The sequence below is a fragment of the Furipterus horrens genome, unplaced genomic scaffold (genome assembly GCF_987537825.1).
Source record: "Furipterus horrens unplaced genomic scaffold, mFurHor1.1.pri manual_scaffold_4, whole genome shotgun sequence".
In the NCBI taxonomy this organism is placed as follows: domain Eukaryota; kingdom Metazoa; phylum Chordata; class Mammalia; order Chiroptera; family Furipteridae; genus Furipterus; species Furipterus horrens.
Window position 1 is genome coordinate 189,849,968 of NW_028327174.1, and position 26,551 is coordinate 189,876,518.

A 26,551-nucleotide genomic window follows, 5' to 3' on the forward strand; every position below is an offset into this window, starting at 1 on the left:
AATTTTGTAAATGTTTACATTTACCTAAATATAAGTGACATGATGTTATATACTAAAGTGGTGGAGAAAGCGGACTCTTGAAATGCTCTTTCATGCAGCAGATTTAAACTGAATTCAAGTATCTCGTGAACACTTATCATGTGCCAGATTTAGGCTAGACCGAGAAACACAGAGATTGAGTACGGCATTCAGAGGTGAGAGTCAGAGTTTCAGCAGAAAGTAGACTAGTAACAGACAGACAGATAGATGACTATGTACATATGTACATACGTGCACACACAGAATAAGAAATTGAGGTTGGGAGAAAAAGAAAAGGAACAGAGGGAGGGAGGAGGGAAGGAGCCTCTGACACTGGAGCTTACCTCCAGATATGTACCGCCTGTTATAATCTCTTCCACTTGAGTAACTGGCTTTTTCTCCCCTTAGATCTAATTCAAAACTTAACCCTGACATTCCCCTAGCCCTTCCCGTAGCCCTAATCCTAAATCTAAAAGTAGCCTTTACCATAACATAACCTTAACCCTAGTACAAACCAAAACCTTAACCTCAAAGCTAGCTCTGACCCTAACCCTAACTGTGAACGTACACAAAAACTCAGCCCGAACCCTTGCTTGAATACCTTGCTGTTAAACAACAGAATACAGCAACGTTGAGGGGATGTCACTTTTGCCACAGAGTTACAAAAGGCTATGACTTCTGTCTTGCTCACCGACTCTCTTGATGGCTTTGATGAAACAACCTGTCATGGAGAGACTCACGTGGCAAGGAACTGAGGATCGCCTCCACCCAAAGCCATCAACGGATTGAGGCCTTCAGTCCAACAACCCTTAAAAAAGTGAATCCTGCCAACAACTACGTATGTGATCTTAGAAGCCAATCCTTCCCCAGTCAGACCTTAGAATGAGAATCCAGCCCTGACCAGTAACTGGCCAGCAGTCTTGTGAGAGACTGTGAAGCAGAGGAACTAAGCTAAGCTGCCCTCAGGTTCCTGACTCAGAGAAACTGTAAGGTAAGAAATGTACATCATTTTCCACTGCAAGGATTAGAGATAATCTGTTATACACTGATAGATAAGTCATACAGGTAGACAGATATAAGTTTATATTATTTCATGAAAATTCTAGCCATTATAAACCTCTAAACTCAGATAAAATTGATTAGGATTAATTAAGAGTTTTAATTTTCTCCCCAAGCAAGAAATTCCACTTCCTCCTCAGAATTCAGTTGCTAATAAGGGAAGAGAGGGACAATATTTTGTTGAGAATAATAATAATAACAACAACATAATAGTAGCTAACATTCATAGGCCACTTATTGTTTATTAGGCAGTGCTCTACAAACTTTAAACCTATTAAGTTATCTAATATTTACAACATATCTATGTGGTTGATAGCTATTATTATTCCCATTTTGCAGAGGCGGAAAGTAAAGTTCAGAGAAGCTAAGGCAGGTGTCCAAGGTTATATAACTTGCCTTGCCACAAGTTACCAAGCATTACTTCAAACTACCTTCTAATCCGTTCTCCAAAAGAATCTTGCATGTGGGTGGAACTGGGGTTCCAGCCCAGGTCGGACTCCAGGTCTCACCTTTTCTACTCCATAATGGTGGACTTAACAAACAAACATCATCATCATCATCATAATTATTATTACTACAATTAACATTAATACATGTTAGGCAACATGCTAAAATGTTAAGTGCTTAAAATCAAGTATCTTATTTTGCTCCTTCAAATCTTATGATTTAGCTAGTGTTATCCCCACTTTAAAGAGAACGAAAGAGAGGCTAAACTAGAGATTTTCATTGTAACTGGAGAAAACAATACTTAGCTCTAGGGTGATGTTATTGGTTGAATTGTGTCCCCCCCAAAATACATGTTGAAATCTTAATCCCCAGTATATCAGAACATAACTTTGGAAATAGGGTCATTGTAGATGTAATTAGTTAGATAATGTCATAATGAAGTTTTAATTAGGTAAGATGAAGGTCATACTTAATCTAATAAGATTCGTGTCCTTTTAAGAAGACAGACAGACAGACACACACACGCACACACACGGAGAAAATGACCACAATGAAGACAGGCAAAAATTGGAATTACGCTACCGCAAGCCAAGGAATGCCTGAATCCACCAGAAGCTAAAAGAGGCAAGGAAGGATCCTCCCCTAGATCTACCACAAGCTAAGGAACGCCTGGAGCCGCCAGAAGATAAAAGAGGTAGGAAGGACCCTTCCTTAGAGATTTCAGAGAAAGCATGTCCACACTGACACCCTGATTTCAGACTTCTAGCCTCCCAAACTATGACAGAGTAAATTTCTCCTGTTTTAAGCCACCTGTTGTGACACTTTGTTATGAAAGTCCTAAGTAACCCGTAAGGGTGATTTCAATGTTAAATAAAAACCATTGTATTAAAAAGCTGAATAGAGTACAGGTATGCCTCATTTTATTGACTTCACCTTGCACTCCGAAGACTCTGCATTCTTTTACAAATTAAAGGTTTGTTGCGACCCTGGATTGAAGCAGACCTATTGATAGCATTTTCTTCCGAAAGCATTTGCTTACTGCATGTCTCTTGGTCACATTTTGGTAATGCTTGCAATATTTCAAACTTTTAAATTATTATATTTGTCATGATGATCTGCAATCAGTGATCTTTGATGCTACTATTGTAATAATGACTCACTGAAGCCTTAGATGAAGGTTAGCATTTTTAGCAATAAGGTTTTTTTTTTTTTTTTTTAATTAAGGAATATACATTTTTTTAGACATAATGCTATTGTACACTTACTAGACTAATTGGGAGACCAAAAAATTGCTATGGCTTGCTTTGCTGTGATACTCACTTTACTGCAGAGAACTGCTACTTGGACCCACAATATCTCTGAGGTATGCTTGTATTTAAAGTGCTCCACAAAGAATATTTTTAAAATGTTTCTGTGTATGAAGAATGCTAATATTGTATCAGGGTATTCAAAATCACACAATTAAAATGAGTGCATTTTCCTAGGGTGTTTATTTTACTCTGATATTTTTGCAGTCGTTATGGTAATTAATTTAAGTGGTAATTTAAATATCAGAAAAATAAAGTCAAATACAGATTTTTTTTTAAGAAAAAAGAAAGAGCTGCTGTTGTTATTGTTTAAGACATGCTTGAACTACCTCCCCAAACTATTAGGAGTACCATTAGCTCCTCTCTGTGACTGGGGTAACATCAGTGTAAAATATCATCAGTCCTGAACTAAGACTTTACTTTGGGTTAGTAATTGTGGTTTTCAGCACACAGCATGCAAACTCCCTGTCTGGTCTGAGAACAGGGTATAAGTAAGGTCTAAAGGCTGGGAAGGAAATATTTGACAGCAACTCTCCCATCTCCCCCACCTGACACCGGGCTGATAGAAGTACCCCAGGCCTTTGTCTAGAGTGGCTACTTGCCACTCTGGTGACAGGACACATTGAGTCCCCAGGATGGCACAAATCTAGGGCAGAGGACAATCCCTGCTCGTCTCTGGTGATACTGCTCACAACAGCTCCTCTGAGTGCCTTTGCTCTATGGTCATTATGACAGCTATGATGTGACCCATATTCCTTGACTTCCTAAGCATTGCCATGTCTTCTCTCTTTTAAGTCTTACCAGCAAACACTCCAAAACATGTGGGTCACTGTTAGGTGGTGGTTCAGAACATGTCATAGGCCTGACTGTCCTGGGTTTGTACCCCAGCTCTAAACTTCCCAGGAGGCAACGGCAAGTCAGCTAGTTAATCTTGCTGAACCTCAGCTGCCTTTCTTTGTAAGATGTAGCTATTGGTATCTATTTGAATTGTTGAGGGGACTAATTCTGACTTGTGACAATATCTATGAAGTACCTGGTATATTGCTGGTGTGCCAAAAAAGGTTGGTTCTTACCAAACTGACCCCACTGAACTAATCTGCAGCTAGAATAACTCTTGGTCAGACAAGGAATGTGATTTGCCTAAGGTCACGTTTCTGAGTCTAACTCACTCAGCAGCTCTTACGTGCTGGGTATCGTGCTTATAGATATGACAACAGATGGGTATTATCCTCCAGGGATTTCACAGCCCGCTGGTGACGATCGCAAGGAACTGGAGAATTAAAGCCCAATCCAGTAAGTGCTTTGTGAGAAATCATCAAATTACAAGTCCTGGCACTTGCTGAGCATGCACTGAGCACCCTGGAGTCCCCAGGAGCCCAGAATAAGTGTGAGAAGCAAGCACCCCTGCTCTCCTGGCCCTGCAAGGTTCTGTCTGCACCCACTGTCTGTGCTAATTTTGAGCGAAACCTGGCCCAGGGCCTTTTGGTCCTTGACTGAGCTCCCTCTTCAGATCACTCCTGGCCTGTCTGGTCCAGCCCTGGCTGGCTCTGCATTGCAAGCCTATCCTTGAAGTCTCAGACAGGCCCAGAGTTCTATGCCAATCCAGGTACACAGAGCCCCCAGACCCACTTGAAGGGGGCCATGAAATATACCAACCCAGCCTCTCCTTGCCCTCAATATCTGAAATGCTGGGAACTAGGGCTTTTGGGACCAGCAGCTCGGAGACTGTAAGAGCTAATTATAATATGAGCTAATTATAATATATATGCTTATCATTAATTAAATGTAAATGACTATATATTAATGATCTTAGTCCTTATAGCAAGCTTCATTTCCATTTTGACATAGAGAAATTGGCAGAGAGATTAAACAACGTTAAGAGGGTGGATTCTCAGGTGAATTGGGTTCCAATCTGGGTTTTATAGTTATGAACATGTGGCTTTGTCATTTAATCACCTGGGCATCAATTGCTGGCTTCATAAGGTCTTTACGAGGATTAAGTGAGCCATGTATCACAGGGAGAAATAGGGGCCCAGAAGCACTACCTTTCTAAGCAAGTCCAGGTTCTGTCCTTGCCCCAGAATGGAAGTTCTATTCTTCCTTCGGCCCATTTCTCAGGACGGAAAACCAAGATTCAGAGATGCCATCCTGCGAGGTGCCACGGCTTTGCTGAGGACCACTACTGGAGGTCATGGTTTAGCAAAAGGGTTAAGACACGAATTGGAGTAGGGTTTAACTCCCAATTCCCTGAGCGAACTTAGGCAGGCCCCTTTCGCCTCAGTGTTGTCATCTCTACAATGGAGACAGAAAGCTAAACTATATATTGCCAAGGTCCATAGTCCTCAGCTGAGAACTTGCCACTACTTGGTCGTCGGAGCTCGGAGCACTCAGGTCTGGCGAACTACAAACCCCAGCATGCCTCAGGAAGCGGGGTCCAGTGATAGATAGGTGGCTCTGCGAATTGGCGCCTGCTAAAGGGTTTGCTGCTGCGCCTGCGCGGAGGGCAGTGGGTGGGCGGCAGTTGACGCGTTGGAGCCGCTGGCCATAAGGTAGGGGGCGGGAAGGAGGGTCTGGGGACCGGGGACTATCGCCGGAGTTACAGGCCATGGATGAATGGCGGCGTGTGGGGGCTGTACAGCGGCCCCCTCACGCCCGAATGGCAGGGTATGGAGGTCGGATCTGAGAAGCAGAACCAGGGTGGGGGTGGGGCTGTGAGGGGGCAGGCGAGGGAGGGACTCAATGGGGCTGAGGAGCTCGGAGGACTCGCAGCTCTGGGCCCGGAGCCGGTGGCTCTGAGAAGCTTTGCTGTGCAGCGTTTTGCGAGGTATGCGGTACTGTGGGGCCCCGAGTAGAGACGTGGTGCAGCATCTGGGAGATGGGAGGGGATGTGAAGGCCCTTGAGGGGACAGGGTGCAGATTTCAGAGATGAAGGAAATCTGGGAGTCCTGATGACATTTGGGGCCCAGAATCTAAGGAGACCTGAGGGTATCTGGGGGCTCAGATTCTGGGGCTACAAGATCTGCGATCAGAGGGAGCAGGCTTAGGGACTATCCTAATTGATAAAGAGGAAGATGGGATCTGGAGAAAGCTGAGAGGGGGCGAGCTCTTGGAGGAATCAGTGGGAAAGGAGTGTCTTATTTGCAAGAAGGGAGCTGGTGGAGGTCTGATGGATGACAACAGATGATATGGGCGGGGGTGGGTAAAAGAGGAAGGCGCAAGGTTTGAGGCTGGCACAGTGCCCGATGGAACTGGGAGACCAGATTGAGGAGGGTGCAGAAATCTGAGTTGTGGGATTGGGGTGTTAAGCTGAAATGCAGGATTGAAGGCTGCATGGATCTGAGAAAAGATGAAAGGCTCTACGTCAGGGATCTGGGGCACGCGAGTGAAGAACTGGCGGGGGTTGCACTTTGGAGCCCAAAAGACTTGAATTCTGCACTGTAAGAGGGTTGGAAATGGGCTTTGGGGTGGATTGAATGGTGGAGTGGGGGTGTCCTAACTGGGCTTTAGAATTAAAGTACTCTGAATAGATTTGTGAGTTGCTGTTATGGGCTGCTAAAGGAATTGAAATCTGCGTGGAAGCCAGCCAGGTTCTGGGGACTCAAGGATCTAGAAGTAACGTATGAAACCATGAGTGTACGAAGTTTAGCAGCGTTCAGGGGTTCTGCAACAAATCCTAAGTCCTGAAGGAGCCTGACTTTCTCTGGGAGAGGTTGAATCTCGCCCACTCATTAGTCAAAGACCCCTTTTCATGAGGCAGCCCTGGTACTGTGAACCCAGGACTGCTGAACGGGGTGGGATTGGGGGGAAGAAGAGAGTGGTTAAAGGGGGCATGAAGCAGGGAACTAGTCAAGGTCAATTACCTCAGCCTCGTTTGCCTGTCCCTCCAAGCTGCGATAGCAGATGGTACGTGAGACCTCCGGGGAAGGAGTGGAACATGATCCCAGACCTTATTTCCCTCATCAGCTAAGTAGATTGGATTAATCCTGTATAAGGTCCATGACAGCCCCAAGAGGCAGTGGCTCTGAATGAAGTGTTTGGGCTGGGAGAGAGACAAGGGGAACTCATATGCATTGAGCGCTTAGTCCTGTGCCAAGTTCTAAAGCAGTGGTTCCTAACCAGGGGGATGTGCCCCAGGGGACATTCGGCAATGTGCGGAGACATTTTTGGTTGTCACATTTGGGGTGTGGGGTACCACTCACTGGCCTCTAGTCGGTAGACCTCAGGGATGTGGTTAAACACCCTTCAGGGCACGGTGCAGCCCCCACAGTATAGAATTCTCTGTCCCAATGTCAGTAGTGCCAAAGTTGAGGAACCCTGCTCTAGAGTGGGATACCCTGGATTCAAGCCCTAGCTCTGTTGTATCCTGACTTGGTGATCTTGATCCTGACTTAGTTTTCATAATGGCCCTACCAAGCAGGCTCTGCTCTATCCAGTTTTACACATAAGGAAACTAGGGCATAGGAAGTGACTTGTCTAAGGCTCCATAGCTAGGACAGCCGCGCTGGGTTCCTACTCAGGTCTCTGTAACCCTTTCTGTTCTCCCTTCCCTTGCTTTGTCCTTGCTGGACCTGCTTAGTCTTATTATCTGAGCTGATTCCCCTCTAATGAGAGGATTTCCCAGTGAGTATTGCTGAATATCAAATTGAACTCTACTGGGGAATAATCTACCTGATTAGGTAGGGAGTAGCCCTGAACTTTGTTCTTGATTTGCTCTTAGACCAGGGCCAGTGGTAGATAAGGGAAGGAGCTTTAGGTAGCAGACAGGATGAAGTGTAAGAGACTAGAAGGTGAGGTAAGAAGATGAGCGGCTTGGAAAAATACCTCATAGCAGGGACTGAGGCTGAAGACAATCGTAATTATCGTGAATGATCTCTTTTAGGCTTCTTTCCCCTGGGACAGAATAACAGGACTTGCCATAGCATTGCTGAAGCCAGGTCAGAAACAAAGAGGAACTGGATTGGAAGGCGAGAGTCCTAGCTGGAATATTCACACACACCTTTAGACCTAGCTGGAATACTTACACATACCCTTAAAGACAATACGAAATGGAAATTGAATCAGCCTGGGAATCACAGGCTTGAGGTCTTCCTCTGCTGCTAATTGATCTAGGGCAAGTGCTTGCCCTTATCAACTGCAATCTGTCTTTTAATATGAATGGCTACCATTTATTGCATGATTATGTGCATCATCTCTGTTAATCCTGTCTGTTATCCAGGCCAATAATCTAGGTGCTATTCCCCATTTTACAGGTGAGAAAAGTATTAAGTGAAGTGATTCACCAAGGCTAGTGAATGGCAAAGCAGGGGTGCAAGCCTGGTTCTGTCTGACTCCTACGTTACATTTAACTAGTTTTATTATAATGGGCTTTTCCAACACTCAAGAACCCACAGACTTATGTCTGGAGAATGGTTGGTAGTCAAAAGTTTATAAGGCCCTTTAATGGTTCACTGTCCACGCACAGGGATGCACTGCCTCTGTGGCACTTCCTCCACAGTGTGCTTCTGGTTAAACAATCAGATCCAAAAATCATTCCTGAGTGCAAGTTACCCACCTCTCAGCCAGATTGCCCAGAGCCTAATCAGCGTGGGAGCTGTGACATCTTTTGAGTTGATGTGGTTTTATGGCTGGGAGTGGACATACTTGGATTTGAACTTCAGTTCTACTGTTTATCAGCTCTGAGACCTTGGAAAGATTGCTATTCTTGGAACCTTGGTTTCCTTATTTATAAAGACGAATAATACATACTTCAAATGGTTATTATGGAAAGAGACAGGCATAACAGGCGCCTGGCATTGAATAAATGGTAGTTTTATGAGAGGAAGGGAATGCTGGAACAGAACTGAGTGTTGGCTTCACCAGATTTCAGTGACTGAGTAGCTCCCCTAGGCTCCCCCAAACTCCCATCCCCTCTTGTACCTTTCCCAGGATCAGCTTCCTGAACTGTTAATCAAAATTTCAGGATTAAGTTCATGTGTGTTATATGCAGAGGAAGGAACTGAAAAGAAGTTGCGTGGGTCAAGACGATTGGGGGTCCCCCTGAAAAAAGACCGTCGATTTTTCCCTTGTCCTATATTCTTTGAGTCACGTTGGCAGCACTGATATTACCCAAATGTTTGTGGAAGGTCCAAGGGAACCTTTTTAGGTTCTTCAGTTTTAGCGGAAAAGTCAGAGAACCGACAAGCATTTTTCTAGCAAACTATTAGTCATTTAACCTGTCCTTGCCGTATTTTAGCTAGAGCTTCCTTTCCCACAAGCATTTCCATCTGGGCTTTATGGGTCTCAGTCAGGTACAGCTTGGAGGTCAATCCTGTGTCTCCCTGCTTGTTGAGTTTATCCTGGCTGCTTGCAAGGAGGCTTCACGGCGCTAAATAAAATTCAGAATCCTCTTCCATGCAGGACAGGGTGTCAGGTGGGGTCCTCGCTGACTTCCTTAACATCAGTCCTGCTTGCCACTCTCAGAGAGTGACCATTGGTGGCCTGGACATGGCTCTGCACTCAATTAGCGTTCCATTCAAATGTGGGAGGAATAAATTCAGTTTAGGAAGCTGTCACAAAAGGAAAATGGTAAGCCTTGCAAAAAAACCAGTCAAACCAGGGCACTGTGTCAGTAGCTGGAGACCTTTGTGTCTTGTGGAAAGAAATGTTGTACTACTTTACATCTTTTCTGGTTTTTAGGTGAAGCGCTCTGTTCAGGTCTGTTTCTGCCCAAAATTACATCACCATTGTTTTCATGGGGCTTGACTCACAGCAGGTACCCAGTAAAGATTTATTTCATTGCTAAATTTTCCAGTTTTGCTCATAGCTTAAGCCCCCAAGGGGCTAATGGAGGTATAGGAAATAGAGGCATCTAGAAAACTGCCCGATGGTGGGAATTCAAGCATTGGATGGAGATTTGAAACCTCAGGTCATCTCTAATCCTTTTATCCTGAGATCAGGTAAAACAATCTCCAAGGCTCGGAATGTTTGCTTTTGAAATGTGTGTTTCTGGTATCTTGAGTATGGTCTGCCTGTTGAAAAGTGCCTGTTGCCTTCTCGTCGGCTGGGTGGTGGCCGCCGCCGCTGCTGCTGCTACTACTAAAAAAACTGTCATTTGCTGCACAGTTAACTGTATACCTTGCTTAGTACTGTACTAAGTGCTTTATACACATGGTCTCATTGAATTTTTATAATAACCTTGTGATGAAAATACTATTCTGAAGCCCCTTTTCTTAGATAAGCTGAGAACTAGAGAGGTTAGATAACTTGTCCAGGGCTCCAGGGTAAGTGGTATAGCTGGGATTCAAATCTAGAAAGCCTGATTCCTAAGCCACTGCTCCCAGTTCCGCCATGTGATTAACGAGGCCTTGACTTCTCTCTCCTGTTCTCAGTTTCCTCATCTCTGTTACTCTGTGATATCACCACTAATTGTGGCATTCAAAATTTAGTCGCTGTAAGAATAAGCTGCAGCATCTTATGTCCTAAGCAAGAGAACTTTGGGATTGGGGTTTAAATGCCCAAAAGTTTCTAGCATGGCTATTTAGTGTCCTCAGTCAGATTCCTTCTGAGCTTCATCTTTATACTCCAGGAGAGGAAGGATTCTTCATCCTTTCAAAATGCAGTTTGTAAACTGAATGTCTTGTTAATACGAGTGCTAGCTGTTATTGTTAATACTGTCTCTGGTTGCTATTTATTATAATTTTAGTAACAATCTTTCCTTGCACACCTACCAGTTTCCAGGCCAAGCACTTTCTATCGCATTATCCCTAGTTGTCATAGTAACTTCTTTATAAAATTAGAAAACACGTTTCCTGAGGTTGAATAACTTGCCTACTGCCCCGCAACTGGCAGAGGACAGGGCTGACTCGGTCCCAGGTCTGTCTGCTACTCTGGCTGTTTATGTCACGGGCAGGGGAAAGCCTGGCGGTGCCAGAAGTGGCTGGATCAGGCTAAGGTTTGACTGCCACCTTTTCCTGACTCGGGGCAGCTGTAGCAAACACAGCTTAAGGGGGAGGTTCTCCTCGGGAGCCCAGGAGCTGGGCTAGCGTCACATGGGATGTGCAGTCCGTGGAGGGGTCAGAGGAATGGGGTAAACTGAGGTGAGCGGAAGTGAGGAGTCAGGAGTTAACAGGACAAAATGAAAAGGAAACATGGTTAAAGTTTCATGAAGGCAGCCAGGATCATAAATAACATGCCGGGGGTTCACTTTGATGGGTTTTAGATTTTATTGCTGGCAGAAAATGGGCAGCTGACTTAAAGACTTGGCCTTTCACCTATCTAGTCTTTTCAGGGAAACTGAGTTCAAATGGAGTTTTCCATTTGAGTCATTCCCAGTGTTAACCGTAATGACCAGATGTACCCTTCTGGAGGAGAGTCGCTGCATCTGTCTGTCACCTAGCTTCCTTAAGGCTAGGACCCTGTACCCCCAAGTCATAGAAATGGGAGACATGGTTCAGGCTCCTTTCAGGTCTGAGGGAGGCTGTCCCCGTGCCTGATGACTCAGTGATGGGAACTCATGCTTCCTTGGCAAAGCACAAGGGCTTTGGGGAAGGAACCCTTGACTGACGTTGTCTCTGCTGCAGAGAGCCCAGCGAAGGCGCAGACAGCTGAGCCGACCCGAGTATGGGTGTGGGCAGAGTGAGTTCATTTTATAACGTGGGTCAGGGGGGCAGGGAGCCTTTCAACTGAAGGGAGTGATATGATATTCCAGCAACCTAGGGAAAGAATTTGTTGGTATTTTTACAAGTTGGCAGGCTTGTTTAATTAGCTGGTCTATAGTGCCAGCTCTGGGAAGCACAGATGTCCCTGTGCTTTGTAAGGTAACACGCTCTGGATCCAAAACACCAAATGTTGCCCTCAGTCTGTTGTCTCAGACGATGGGAGGACTGAAGCTATTTTATTGGTTTAGACTTGAGGTGTGCGTGGATCCTGAATTCAGGTTTCTGTTTTTCTATACTGTTGCCCCCAGACCCATGGCATTTCAGAGTTCAGCATTCATAGCTTCAGATATTTACATGGGACCTTTCAGGTACCTGATGTGTGGTAATGTGTTATATTCTTGAGGCCCGGATTTGAGTTGTAACAGGTTGCAAGGCTGCCATGTAGGAGGAGGTCACTCAGCTTATAAATCACACTATAGTGGCTAAACCTCATACTATTATTGTTCTGTCTTCCTCGTGGAGAAAATTATATGCTATAAGGCTGCATTTCCCAGAGCACAGTCTAGAAACATTTGTTACACAGTGTTATATGGCAGTTAAAAAAATATAGCTTAATGTTGGGTTAAGCAAAGCTAAACATGTCTGTTCTGCAGGGTCCCACCATGTTTGAGCTTTGTGACCTTGAGCCAGTTTTTTTCTGAGCCTTAGTTTCCTTATCTTTAAAATAGGATAATAATAGTACCTACTTCAGAGGGCCATTATGAGAATTAAATGACATTATATGAAGCATTTGACATGGTATCTAGCACATAGTAGATACTAAATGCATACTATTTCCTGTCCAGTAGAAGAGAAATAGAGTTCAGGGATGTGGGATCGACGTTAGATAAACTGTGCATTTGTCAGATTGCAATCCAAAGCTAACTATGGGGGATTTTGTAATATGTATCCCTGCATTGACTCCCCTTCTGTATGCCTGAAAATAGAGTTTACGGCATTGGCAAAGCTTTCTTCAGCTTACTGCGTTGTAAGCAAGCAAGCTAACTTGCCCTTCACCTTCTCCTTCTCCGTGATGGTTGACCATCTGCATGGCATGAGACTGCACAGGTGCAGCTGCAGGATTTGCATTTAAGAAGAGATGAATTTACCTGTGTGTCTCACCTTGCCAAATCTATTCATTCTAATGTTGGCTATAAGCTGACAATGACATAAGGCTGCAGAACTCTGAGATTCTGTGGTTCTACTTCATGAGCATATGTGGAACGAGGAGGGTGAGAGTACTGTGTGAAGCAGGGGGTGTTCCAAGCCTAAAATAAATTGTCTCGATAAAGCAGTACCATTTTAAAAGTCATCTGGACTGGAGTCTTTGGCTATCATAGCTCCACCACTTCCCCGCCCTAATCCACTCAGTTTATAAATCTTAGTGATTGTACGTCTGGAATATTGCTCAAATGGGCCTTCTTTCCATTTCCACCGCCTGCTCGCTACTTCAGGTTCTCCAATACTTCTATAAGGCACTTTGCAATAGCTTCCAAACTCGTTTCTCGGCCCTTTTCCCTCACTCCACTCAAACTTTGCACGTGTCGGTTCCCTGCTCCAAAACATGCATTGCTTCCCTCTACCCACCAAAATGAAGTTCAAGGGCTCATTTTGGCTATGAAGACTTCTTATCATCATTGCCCGATTTCTAAAACAGTTAGTATGAACCCCTTCTAATCTCCCACAATTTTAACCTAAAGATGAGAGGAAAGAAAACAAGTTTATTTAAGACCTTTTTGGTGCTGAGTCAAGTCTTAGCATTTTATACACTACAGACATTATCTCACTTAATGCTTACTTGGACCTGAGAGGCCAGATGAAGAAACAGACCCAGAGCGGCTATGTGCTCTCTGTTCTCTCTCTAATTTACTGAAGTTCTGTCTTTTCCCATGATTTCTAACCTTTCTTAAGACTGAGCCCTTTGCCTGGCACTCCTTTCCCCCACCTCCACATACCTGGGCATCCTTCCAGGTCCCCATCAGAGGCCATCTCCCCTCAGAAAAATCTCCTTTCCTTTCACATTAGAGCGAATTGCTCTTAGCCTCCATCAGACGTAGCTTATATCTCATTTATGATTCTTTTCTGCCCTGATTACTGTTTACCTATATTCTCGTCTTCTTTCCTGGTGTTTGAGCATCTGAGGGACAGAGCTTGTATCCGGAAAACCTCAGTATCTAGTATAGTACATGGTACCTAGTCTTAGATGGGTGGGGAGGTGGGTCGTTAGGAGGAGACATGAATGGAAAATACATGTATGTTTCTGATTGAATGTTTCACTAATCATCAGAATTCTCTGTTTCTCTGGGTGATTCCTAGGTCCCCAAACACGGCACAGTAAACTTTGTATGTAACACAACAAAAATAGCTTGTGCACTTTTGCTCACACAGTTTTCTTTGCTTAAAAGGCCTTTATCCCCCGTTGCCTTATTTCATGACATATCACAGGAGTGTTGCTGCTTCTGGGCAGCCTCCCACAGCTCCTCTAAGTGGAATCCGCCACTCCATCCACTGTGCTCTGGCAGACATTTGTGTGTGATCCTTTTCTGTATGTCAGTTTTCTATACTTTGCTCCTAATATAAACCATGACTTGTAGACAAAAATATAAAAATGATCGCCAACATTTATCAAGATACTGCTTGTCAGGTGTTATCATATTCATTGTTATTTAACCCTTCTAAAAACTTTATAAAGTAGGCATCGTTATTGTTGCCATTTTATTGATGGGCGATGGGGGAAGTGAGCTTTGGGAAGCACAGGTTCCTTCAGGCCGCACAACGAAGTGAGTATCCCAGACCCCAGAACCTGAACTTCATCCACTGTGTGATGCCTTCCTTGTCTGTTTTGTTTCCCTGCGTATCACCATCACCCGACACAGAGCAGACCTCAATAAATGTTTGTCAAATAAGCGACTGACTGGGAGAGTGACAGTAGCTATTCTCAACTGCTTCTTGAGCGAACTAATGTGTAGAGACAGCGGAATAATGGCTTCCCTTTGTCCTCAGCAGCGTTCGGCCTTCCGGAGCATGACCAGTAAGCTCTTCAGTTCTGGGCGGTGCTAGCAGGACCCGTCACAGGAGGCGCGATGGCCGCCGCCGCCGCCGCTTCTCACCTGAACCTGGACGCGCTCCGGGAAGTGCTGGAATGCCCCATCTGCATGGAGTCCTTCACAGAGGAGCAGCTGCGGCCCAAGCTCCTGCACTGCGGCCACACCATCTGCCGCCAGTGCCTGGAGAAGCTGCTGGCCAGCAGCATCAACGGGGTGCGCTGCCCCTTCTGCAGCAAGATCACCCGCATCACCAGCCTGAGCCAGCTGACCGACAACCTGACGGTGCTGAAGATCATCGACACGGCGGGCCTCAGCGAGGCGGTGGGGCTGCTGCTGTGCCGGGCCTGCGGGCGGCGGCTGCCGCGGCAGTTCTGCCGCACGTGCGGCGCGGTGCTGTGCGAGCCCTGCCGGGAGGCGGACCACCAGCCGCCCGGCCACTGCACGCTCCCCGTGAAGGAGGCGGCCGAGGAGCGGCGGCGGGACTTCGCGGAGAAGTTGGCCCACCTGCGGGAACTTGTCGGGGAGCTGCAGCGGCGGAAGGCGGCCTTGGAGGCCGTGTCCAAGGACCTGCAGGCGAGGTACAAAGCCGTGCTCCAGGAGTACGGGCACGAGGAGCGCAGGGTGCAGGAAGAGCTGGCTCGCTCCCGGAAGTTCTTCACGGGCTCCTTGGCCGAGGCTGAGAAATGCAACAGTCAGGCGGTGGAGGAGCAGAGTTACCTGCTCAACATCGCAGAGGTGCAGGCGGTGTCCCGCTGCGACTACTTCCTGGCCAAGATCAAGCAGGCAGATGTCGCACTGCTGGAGGAGACCGCCGACGAGGAGGAGCCCGAGCTCACCGCCAGCCTGCCGCGCGAGCTTACCCTGCAGGACGTGGAGCTGCTCAAGGTCGGCCACGTGGGCCCCCTCCAGATTGGGCAGGCTGTCAAAAAGCCCCGGACGGTCAACATGGAGGATTCCTGGGCCATGGAGGCTGCAGCCTCTGCAGCCTCTACTTCTGTTACATTTCGGGAGATGGACATGAGCCCCGAGGAAGTGGTTGCCAGCCCCAGGGCGTCCCCTGCGAAGCACCGGGGCTCCGAGACGGCTTCCAGTATTCAGCAGTGTCTCTTTCTCAAGAAGATGGGTGCCAAGGGCAGCACTCCGGGCATGTTCAACCTTCCCGTCAGTCTCTACGTGACGAGTCAAGGCGAGGTGCTGGTTGCGGACCGCGGCAACTACCGTATACAAGTCTTCACCCGCAAAGGCTTCCTGAAGGAGATCCGCCGCAGCCCCAGTGGCATCGATAGTTTTGTGCTGAGCTTCCTTGGGGCTGATCTGCCCAACCTCACTCCTCTCTCAGTGGCCATGAATTGCCACGGGCTGATTGGTGTGACTGATAGCTATGACAACTCCTTCAAGGTGTACACCTTGGATGGCCACTGTGTGGCGTGTCACAGGAGCCAGCTGAGCAAACCCTGGGGCATCACAGCCCTTCCATCTGGTGAGTTCGTGGTGACTGATGTAGAAGGTGGAAAGCTCTGGTGCTTCACCGTTGACCGAGGAGCAGGAGTGGTCAAGTACAGCTGCCTCTGCAGTGCCGTCCGCCCCAAATTCGTCACCTGTGACGCAGAGGGCACCGTCTACTTCACCCAGGGCTTGGGCCTCAATCTGGAGAATCGGCAGAATGAGCACCACCTGGAGGGTGGCTTCTCCATTGGCTCCGTGGGCCCTGATGGGCAGCTGGGGCGCCAGATTAGCCACTTCTTCTCAGAGAATGAGGACTTCCGCTGCATTGCTGGCATGTGCGTGGATGCTCGTGGTGATCTCATCGTGGCAGATAGTAGTCGCAAGGAAATTCTCCACTTTCCTAAGGGTGGGGGTTTCAGCATCCTTATTCGAGAGGGGCTCACCTGTCCGGTGGGCATTGCCCTCACGCCTAAGGGGCAGCTGCTGGTCTTAGACTGTTGGGATCATTGCATCAAGATTTACAGCTACCACCTGAGACGATATTCCACCCCTTAGAGAATGAAAAATACGAGTTTCTTCTGTACCCCAGCCAACCTCCCCTCCCTTTCCTTGGTTGGTGGGGGTACTGTGGAGTACACTTGGCCTGTGTCCTCATTCCAATTGGCTAGTCCTAGGATTTTAGAAGCTATATTAGGTTTTGTTTTTTTTTAAATTTGCATTATTTTTCCCCAAACTTAGAGCTTGGTCAGATGCATTGCCCCAAAAAGGACCCATGATGGGGTTAGGTGAAGTTTGATGAGAACTTTGGCACTTCCAAGGCTTCGGTAGAGAGCCTTTTGCCCTGTATTTGAACTTTGCCCTTGTATTGAATGCACCCTTGTTGATTTTCCTCTCTTTCGGCTTTGAAGAGCCTGGTCCATTACTTCCCCCCTATTATAGTGCATTTCATTGGTGACACTTTTTCTTCAGCTGTGGTGCATGCTCCCGTGGGGTCTGCTCCGTCTTTCAGTGACATTTCAGGCATCATATCCTTGTGGCATGATGTCTCAGGTCTGATCACCTTTACCAGTGTCAAAGCTCATTCATTTAGTGCCACCAAGGTGTTTCATGTCATCTCTGACTGGCCTGTGATTGCAGATGTGACAGAGAATGGATTGACCCTAGTTGGTTGGTGTTGAAGGCTTTAGCCTTTTAAAGGATCATACAGATTGGAATTATGCCAAAGCATAGGAAGATGGGAATAAACAATCAGAAATGCTAATATAGTAACAGCAAATACCTTTGGATAGTCTCTAGAGCTCCTCATTTTTCATACCGTCTCTCCCCACTGACCTGTGTTAAGAGTTGTCTGGGACAGTACAACACAGCCCAGCACCAACAAAGTGGGGAGGGGGACACATCTCATTTCATTAATGAAACAAAACTTGTGTCCCTATTCTGTATTTCCCTCAAGTGCATGTATAATACTTTGTTTCAGGTATTCCATTCCTCTATCATGCATTAAATAACTGATATCTGTTTCTTCATCACTGGTGTTTGTCTTTTAATTAAATATGGGATTTGTGAGGTGAGGAGATGGATAAATTGTACCATGCTGTTTTGCTTCCATGTCTGACACTGCATTCTTTGAGAGCATTAAGGACCTACCCAGCTGTAAATTCAGCCCAAAGCACCATTATGGGAAGATCTGTCAGAGGGGCGGGGTGCTGGAGGACTGGATAAAAGATGAGGGGATTAAGCAAAAAAACATATACACACACAGAGATATAAAGCACACAGACACAGACAACAGTGTGGTGATAGCCAGAGGGAAAGGGGGTGGGCTAGGTGGAGGTGGGCAAAGGGGGAGAAAATGGGGACGGAAGAGAATTTGGGTAATGGGCGCACAATGCGGCGTGCAGATGATGTTTTATTGAGTTGTGCACTTGAAACCTGTATGGTTTTGTGAAACAATGTCACCCTATAAACAAACAGAGAAAATAAAAGATGATCCAAACCGTATTCCTACAGACGTGTAGAGAACCAGCCCCCCAGGTCTGCAGTCGCCCACAGGCTGTTCTAAATCTGGCCTCCCACCATCTGCTTTGTCCTTACAGTACAGTTCAGAAAAGGAGGAAGGCTTATGCTCCAAAGATCAGAGTGGGTGAGGAAGTTGTGACAACCTTCCTCAAGCTTTGGCATTCACTAAGCAGCACATCGAGCTCTTTAAGTACAGGGCTGATGGCAAGCCAGAGAGCTTTTCTCTTGCTTTCCTGGAAACAATTTGCTAAGCCGAGCTACTCGAAATGGTAGCTTTGGTGGTGGCTGTTGTTTTCGGCTTCTGGAGTAATCATTGCCAAAGGATAGGAAAGGAGATAAAGTGACCTTGAACTAGTTTGTCTTGTGCTTTTCACCTGGAGAAAGGGCCCATGTTCTAATTATGAAACTGCATCCGATTTGCAAAGACTGTATACTTGAGAGGAAACTGATCCCATGAAAAGTGCATCACAGATGACTCCACTGGTTAGCGGAGCCACTGAATCTGTGCGGGCAGCTGCCAGCAGATCTGTCTTTGCTGTCAGTGGGGGACTTGATGAGGCAGTAACAGTGGCTGAGACCTGCGGCAAACAGTTTCAGCTGAGCAATGGGCTGGCTTGATGTAAACTAAGCCGGGGATCCTCCAGCTGCTGGTGCTTTTGGAAGGAAATGCTATCCCTGTTGGCACTCAGCCTTTAGGTCTACCCATCTCCGGACTGCACTCCTGCCTCAGCCTTCGAGTAGGGCAGGTTTCTGCTGGCTCTGAACGGACATGCGTGTGGTCTGAATGGTTTTCTTCCTTTGACGTGAATGTTTTAGGCTGTGCTCAGTACAGTCAACCTTCAGGTACCTACCCTGTTGAGTTGGTGGAGTAGAACCCCGAGAAACATTTGCTCATTACAGCAGCACCCTTATTTAACTGAAAGTCTTATGTGCAAGTCTGTATGTAAACTAGATCAGAGAGCAGCCTGCTGTGGTTGAAGCAGGGCTGTGGGCCTGGAGAACAGGCTCTCACGACACTCACCTAACTGTGTACCTCTGCAATGCTCCTGTGAATCTGCACAATGTTTTCTGAAAACCACTGAGCACATACAACATTACGTATCTTCTAGGCCCATCTCATTAGCCAGGCGGCCCTGGCCAAGTCATTTAACCCTTTCTCTTCTGGAAAATGATGAAAACGATTCCTGCCTCCAGGAAGGATGTAAGGTGTGAGATCACAGATGTGGAAGACCCCAGTACAGTTCTTGGCATAAGTGATAGCAATTACGATCTTTTATTGGGTTGTTCCAAAGAGTGGCGTGAAGCTGGCTGACTGCTCCGAACAATACCTCCCCTCTTTCCTACTTTACAGATTCCTGCTGGGCAACCAGAACCTTTCTCAGGCATTACCTGCCCTCCCCCCCCAACCCCCACCCAACAGGTCTCCAAATAAATATGATCACCAGTTCCTTGTTACTATTGTTCTACCTATTTCACGTTTCTAATACTGTATACAGAATTATGTAGGAATTATTGGCCCATATTACCCTGGCTGGTTTGGCTCAGTGGATTGAGCATCGGCCTGCGAGCTAAGTGTCGCTGGTTCGATCTTCCAGTCAGGGCACATCAGAGAAGGAAAACTCTGACTCCAAAAAACCTCCGCTGCCTTGCGGCATACCTCTTCAGGGGAAAGGCTAAGGGAGTAAACCCCGACAGAAAATCCGGAGCCGGAGTCCCTAAGGCGGTTTGACGTTGTAGTCAACACCGGCAACTCCTGCGGCGCACCTGAAGCCAAGCTGTATTGACTCCGTCTTTCCCTTGGATCCTTCAGCTGCGAAGAGAGGGGGGGTCTGCTGCATGGGCAACAGCAGACCCTCCATATCACCCTGCCCAGGCTCTGTAGCTTCAGCTTCACTGGAGAGGACACTCCAGCGTCATCACAAGATGTCGATTCAACACGGGAGGAGACAGATACCGTGTCACTCCCGAGTTGGATTGCACAGCCATTCTCGGCGGTGCAGATAGACTCAGACTCTTAAGAAGCTACACCATCGTCTCTCGAGACGGACGGCTGCTGACGATTGGCCCATATGTCTGAGCTTTATTGAGAGCTAACTTTAATATCTAGCTACCAGCACATAACATGGTGTCTAATTCGGAATATGACCTCGGACCTTAATTGGCTGTTATTTCCTTGACTTGTTGGTGAGGGATCCTTCGGTAACCTGAGTCTGTCTTCCTAACACAGCCCCCTCACACTGGATATTCTCAGGCAAGCCCTTTTATAAGGTATATTAAAAAAATAAAAATAAATAAATAAGGCAAACGAATGATTTACAGGTTGGTTAAAGCCCTGCTTTTCTTGATCATTCTGAGTAATTATATAGAATTTAAGGTTTTGGAGCAATGATTCATTCAATAGTTATTGAGTACCTCCTGTGAGCCAGGCAGTGTGCCAGGTTTCAGAAAAGAATAATGATAAATGATTATTAATGTGTCTACTTTCTCATAAATTATTTCACAGTCTTAAGTACTTGAAACCTAGTGTTCCATTCCCCTGGGCGTCCTCAAAGGCCAGGTATAGGCAGTGAATGAAAGACTGTGAGGGTCGATACCAGCGTATACTCCAGCTGGAGAACTGTCCACAGAGGGGCACTTTGTTATTCGAGTCAGTGGGATAAACTTGGCTGGTGTCTTACAGTGTTCCTGTGGGTAAAGCAAGGAATGCTTAAATAGTGGTGCTTTTAATCTAGCACTAATTAATGGCTTCTGAAAAGGGAAGTGTTACCCAGCTCTGCAGGAGGGAAAATTGAAGGCAAAGCCTAATATGCAACTCAGGGCTCTCTACCTTGCACCTGGCTATGCTGCTGATTTGTACTCAGGATGTGCAGCCCCTCAAGGGATCTCCAGATAATTACAGATATGAAACAGGAGGTGCCTGGATGAATTTTACAAGCACGGCAGTGATGAGCTGGGAGGCTGTTTAGCAAAATACACACTCAGACTCCAGACCTAAGGCTTTATCTTGTCCATATCATTAATATTCATGGTACTCTGGCTAAGTCTGAAGTGGGTGAAGCGGCTCCAGGACTGACAATATGGATATTCTTAGTGACAAGGTCACCGGACTGGGTCTGGGTCAGAATCACAGCTCTGCCTCTTAACTAGCTATGTGGCCTCAGGTGGTCACCACACATCTGCATCAGTTTCTCTATAAAATAAGGAGGCTGGACCTGATCGTCACTAAAATCCCTTTTGGCTCTTGATTGTAATAATTTCTTAGCTAGAATTGTGGTTGAGTTCCCTCCGCCTCATGTTTTTGCATAATCCCTGCTGTGGTTTTATTGTGTTCATATTACAGAAGGACCCTGGTGCCCCACCTGGGCCCAGTGCTTACTCTACTCCAACTAATGTGACCTTAGGTCACTTACTAGCTATGGCCACTCTGTTGAGCCACAGTTTCCTCACCTGGTAAAATGAAATGGTAGCTTAGGTATTAAAGGGTTGTTGTAAGCATTAAAAAGATAATGGGATAGTATATGTAAAAGTCTCTAATTCAGAAAATGTCCTGAGGTGCTCAGAAAATGTGACTTTCATCGTAGGAGGCAAAGGTTTCCTTCTCACGGGGACCTGGTGCAGACTTCAGTTTAACACGGGGAGATTTCTGATTTGCACTGGCGGTGCAACTGCACTGCTTGGCTCCGTCATTTAAAAGCCTATTGTAGGAATAATGGGATTGTCAGAGGGGCAGAGGCAAAGCTCCCTCACAACAATGTTTCCCAGCAGGAAGGCTGCACATGAAACCTAAAGGCTCATTGTTTCATTAAAGTATTTAAACACAGAAACCTGCATGTTGAGCTATTTTCGTAGATGGCTAGATACTAGCATAAATGGGTTTTTCCCTTCAGGTCAACATTCATTAACTCAAACAATTACAAAAATTAAAATAAATCTCAAGGTTATGTTGGACGTAATAGAACATATGGTAGCTTAAAATTTGCAACTCTCTTAAGGAAGAAACTTATAAATATGAGCAGGGTAAAGAAGACTCTCCCCATCCATCAAACTATATACAGTAACCACCAAATATAAAAAAAAAAAAAAATACAGGAAGGAAACACACAGATACACACAGACTCTCTCTCTGAAACAGATCCACAATTGGACCCAATCAGAAATCCAAAATTTACTAAAGTCCTGAGCAGTCCTGGTTACCCCACTTATTAACATGACCACTGAGTCATTTAGCCTGTAGCCTCAGTTTCCTCATTAGTAATACAATGATACTGTTTACTGCATTATTCTGAAGAGATAATGGATGTACTAGCAGAATTCCAGACATTTCATAAACTTTCAGTAGTGGTATATATTTTCATATTATAGAAACTAAGTGTATCTCAAGATGACCCACATCTTTGTGACAGAAGTTTACATGAAACTGGTGAGGAAAAATGATCCATTTCCCTCCAAGGAAAAATCATTTAGTAACTCACTGAAACCCTGATTAAAAACATAAAGAGTTTGTATAAGTGTGGGTATTAGTCAAATGCATGCTTTTCCTATTTAGATAAAACCAAGAATTTCTTTTGGCAACTGACTCAGTTTACCTGGTTATAGTGCCATTGTATATCTCTGTAGAATATTAAGATCTGAGATTTCATCCATTCACTTATTAATTTACTCACTAATTAAACATGTATAAGACATCTACTATTTATTATTATTAGCAGTAATTACATGAATAATGAATGAAAAGGTGAATCAATCATGAATCCTGCAGGCGGGGAGCTTGTGGCCTGGCTGGGGAGAAAAGGTGTGTAAAAACAAGACAAATATGCCTATGCCGACGAATAAGATAAATGATAGAAGATAATGGAGGGCCAAGTGTTTGAGAAAAGACTCCTCCTAGTTGAGAGGATCTGGTTGATGCCTGGCCTTGCAAGTAGAGGGAATATCATGAATGAAGGTAACATTACAGGGAAAAGTGAAAAGCAGGAAGTTCAAACCACCCAGGAGTGAGGGGGCATTTCCAGGCCTAAAGTGGTCCAATTGTCCACCACCCCTCCTTTAAGTAATAATGCCAGTATTTCTCTTTTCCCTGCCCTGAGCTGTTACTCCCGATTCCCATCACTAGCCGTGGCTTAATGAGGTTGCACGTTTGTCGCGGTGGCTGGGTACAGGTGTGCGAGTCTCCCTGGAGACTTAGAGTGGGCCGAGGTGGAGGGAGAAGGTGTAGTTTGAAAATGCACCCCTCCCCATATTTTGATCTAGCTCCTTATGGGAATACCTGATGACATTTCTCTCGGAAATAAATTGAGTCTTGGAATCTCAATATAGTTTTGTAACAGGGTCTTACTCCCCTTAACAGTGTTTGATGCTGACAGCTTTCAAAACCCACCAGTGCACCTATCACACAAGGTGAGTTACTGAAGACATTTCGGGACACGTAAGGAAGACAGATAGGCATGCCTCACCTTAGTCATTGTAACTATCACCTTGCCTAATATCCCCACAGCTATAGCACCCATTACCCTCAAAGATCCCACCGTGGGCATGGACGCTCTGACCCACTGAGTAATAAGTTAAAATCGAATTAAGTTTCTGTCACCACTGGCTTGCCAAAATGGGACCACATGGACTGTCTCCTCCCATCAGTTAGCGAGGTTAATATGGCCCAGTTTAACAAGGGCCCCTGAGGTTTGAAACCCATATAAAAGACATGTTTAGAAAAAGAAATGATCATCCCCTCCGTTTTGTAACTTCATAGCCCAATTTAGCCTGTGCTTAAACTAGGAAAGGATGAATGACATCTCACGATGGATCCTGCAACCTGGTAAAGCTAGGTCCCACCCATTAAGGCTCCCATACCGAATATTGCAATTACTAATCCTATCCAGTGTCCTGGCTGCTTTGGCTCAGTGGATTGAGCGTCGGCCTGCGAGCTAAGTGTCGCTGGTTCGATCTTCCAGTCAGGGCACATCAGAGAAGGAAAACTCTGACTCCAAAAAACCTCCGCTGCCTTGCGGCATACCTCTTCAGGGGAAAGGCTAAGGGAGTAAACCCCGACAGAAAATCCGGAGCCGGAGTCCCTAAGGCGGTTTGACGTTGTAGTCAACACTGGCAACTCCTGCGGCGCACCTGAAGCCAAGCTGTATTGACTCCGTCTTTCCCTTGGACCCTTCAGCTGCGAAGAGGGGGGGGTCTGCTGCATGGGCAACAGCAGACCCTCCATATCACCCTGCCCAGGCTCTGTAGCTTCAGCTTCACTGGAGAGGACACTCCAGCGTCATCGCAAGATGTCGATTCAACACGGGAGGAGACAGATACCGTGTCACTCCCGAGTCGGACTGCACAGCCATTCTCGGCGGTGCAGATAGACTCTTAAGAAGCTACACCATCGTCTCTCGAGACGGACGGCTGCCGAATAATAAATAATCCTATCCAGTCAACAACTGGTGAATACTTTGCAGACATATATTTGGCTAATATGTTCATTCCCAATTCAACAGGTTCTCAGTCACAGTTTGCCTTTATGTTCAAAGACACACGATACCCTTTTGCCTGGCTCTCCATGAGTACAGTTATGCCTTCACACACGGTCTTCACAGACAAGCTCTTAACCGCATCTGACTTTCTCCAGGAGCACAGTAATGACATATTTATCACATCCTTTCCAGAGAGATTCATGTAACTCACTCATTGAGGACATACTAACTAACACTCTTTACAAGGTCCCGCCGCCTTGTTTGAAGTCCTAAACATTATTCAGCTGAGGACCATTCCATCCTTGATTGACAAAAATCAGCATCTTCAATCTTAAAACAAGCCCAACTTCTTTTAGGCCTTTTGGGGTTTGGTGACAGCATATTTCTTTTGCAAATTTTAAATCCATTTATGCTGTTACAAATCGGCCCACCTTGACTGGGATCCTTCGCAACCGGAGGCTCTAGAATCTGCCCAAATTGCAATACAACAGACACTCCAATTAGTGCTGCCCAGAGACTCCTTCACTGTAGAGTCTTTAGCAATGTCCTCTGATACCTCCTGAAGTCTCTGCACCACATGATAGCCATTATTTGCCCATGGACTCCTGGTGCAAGAAACCACCCTTCAGCTCATTCCACACCATGTAGATGCTACTCAAATATAATTGCTGTCTGCATACAAGGCTGACATATCCAGCTGCCTATTAAGCCTTGGACCATGGAAGCAGCACCCTGAACACTCAGCACAGCCGCTGAGGCTTCCTTGCTGCCGGAAAGGGTCAAATCTGGGCCCTGCGGCAACTCCCATCTGTAAGAGAGACTGTTTCCTCACCCCTGGTCCTTTGCCAGATGCCACGGCACTGGAGAAGGCTGCCTCCTTTCCCAGGTCCCTTGAGTACCTGGGGAGTCCCTTCGGTCAACCAAGTGAACAAGGGGAGTATACTTTAGAGGTGGCATCACCACCGTATGTGATGGTGTTTGCTGGAAAGATGCTGCTTTGTACTCCTTAATGGAGACGTTTCTGAGAATGGAGGGCCTAAGAGTCAGCACATCAGGGTAAACTTCACACTAGACATTCTGGCCAACAGTCAACCCATCTGCACATTTCTACAGACTCTTGGGCCATTGCCAGCGATCTGCTCACCTGGTCTAGCCAATGGCAGCAACGATTTCCCATCCACAATTGCTGCTCTGGGGTAAAGAACTCTGGGAATCTTTTGTCTCACAGATACCAAAAATATAAACAAAGTCACACATGTGTCCACAATGAAAGGCTGCATGAAGACATGCTGTGTCTCCTTCAGACATTATTGACAGTGACTAAAACACTCATGTCACTTGTCAGAATATACAACATTGGGCTTGTGTACAGTTGAGGGGAATCCCCCACCCCACCCCACCCTCAGACTGCAGGTCTCATCAGGAGACATACTAGCTCACTTAAACAAGTTCAAGTTCAATCAAATGAGATGTGGCACATTTCAGTTATCAAACATTCAGGGTGAATTGTGATAGAGATTCTGACTCCATTTTTGACCTTTGACTGCTGACAGCTTTTAAGCCCCACTAGTCCCCGTCCTTCAGCTCCACATCTAGGCAAACTGATAAGAAAGCCTAGATGCTCTCACCTATGATGCCAGGGAGAGGTCCAAACCATGCAAGCCCCAGCCAGCATGTGGGGACCCACCCCACCCCCACCCCACCCCCCAGCCACTCCGTAAGAGCCAAGCCAGTCTCCTCTCCCTGCCCTCCCCAGCAAGCTTTGTTATGAGAGGGACACATCTTTTCATATCCTCTGGATGTGGGTGTGGCATCATCAGTGTCATCATCCGATCCACATATTAGGTGGGAACCCATCTCATTACTTCAATGACAACAAATGTTTAAACACCGAAAACAACTTCATAACATGATAAATAAAAACTGCGAATTTCATTCCTGAGCAACCCTGTGACTAAAACCATGCGTTTTTATGAAACAGCACTTAATATTTACACTTAAAAAGAATAATACATCTCTCAGGCCCAAGGATCTGAGACACGTTTGACAGATTTAATGATTCTGTAAAC

General features: G+C 46.1%; 2 protein-coding genes across 6 annotated transcripts in view; one reads left to right on the top strand and one right to left on the bottom strand.

The window, feature by feature from the left end:
- The window catches only part of ASTN2 (astrotactin 2), an 839,367-nt gene that overhangs the window by 191,056 nt on the left and 621,760 nt on the right, over nucleotides 1-26,551 (bottom strand). The window lies entirely within an intron of this gene.
- TRIM32 (tripartite motif containing 32) lies at nucleotides 5,324-17,394 on the top strand. 3 transcript variants are annotated; one of them, XM_090275976.1, is made up of 2 exons: nucleotides 5,324-5,380; nucleotides 14,510-17,394. In XM_090275976.1, the coding sequence occupies exon 2, from the start codon at nucleotides 14,590-14,592 to the stop codon at nucleotides 16,552-16,554; it is 1,965 nt and encodes a 654-aa protein (XP_090132102.1). In that variant the 5' UTR covers nucleotides 5,324-5,380; nucleotides 14,510-14,589; the 3' UTR covers nucleotides 16,555-17,394. The 3 variants fall into 3 exon arrangements, with proteins under 3 accessions (XP_090132102.1, XP_090132101.1, XP_090132103.1); XM_090275975.1 differs by having other exon boundaries at nucleotides 5,329-5,380; nucleotides 14,513-17,394; XM_090275977.1 differs by lacking the exon at nucleotides 5,324-5,380 and adding an exon at nucleotides 5,569-5,655 and having other exon boundaries at nucleotides 14,513-17,394.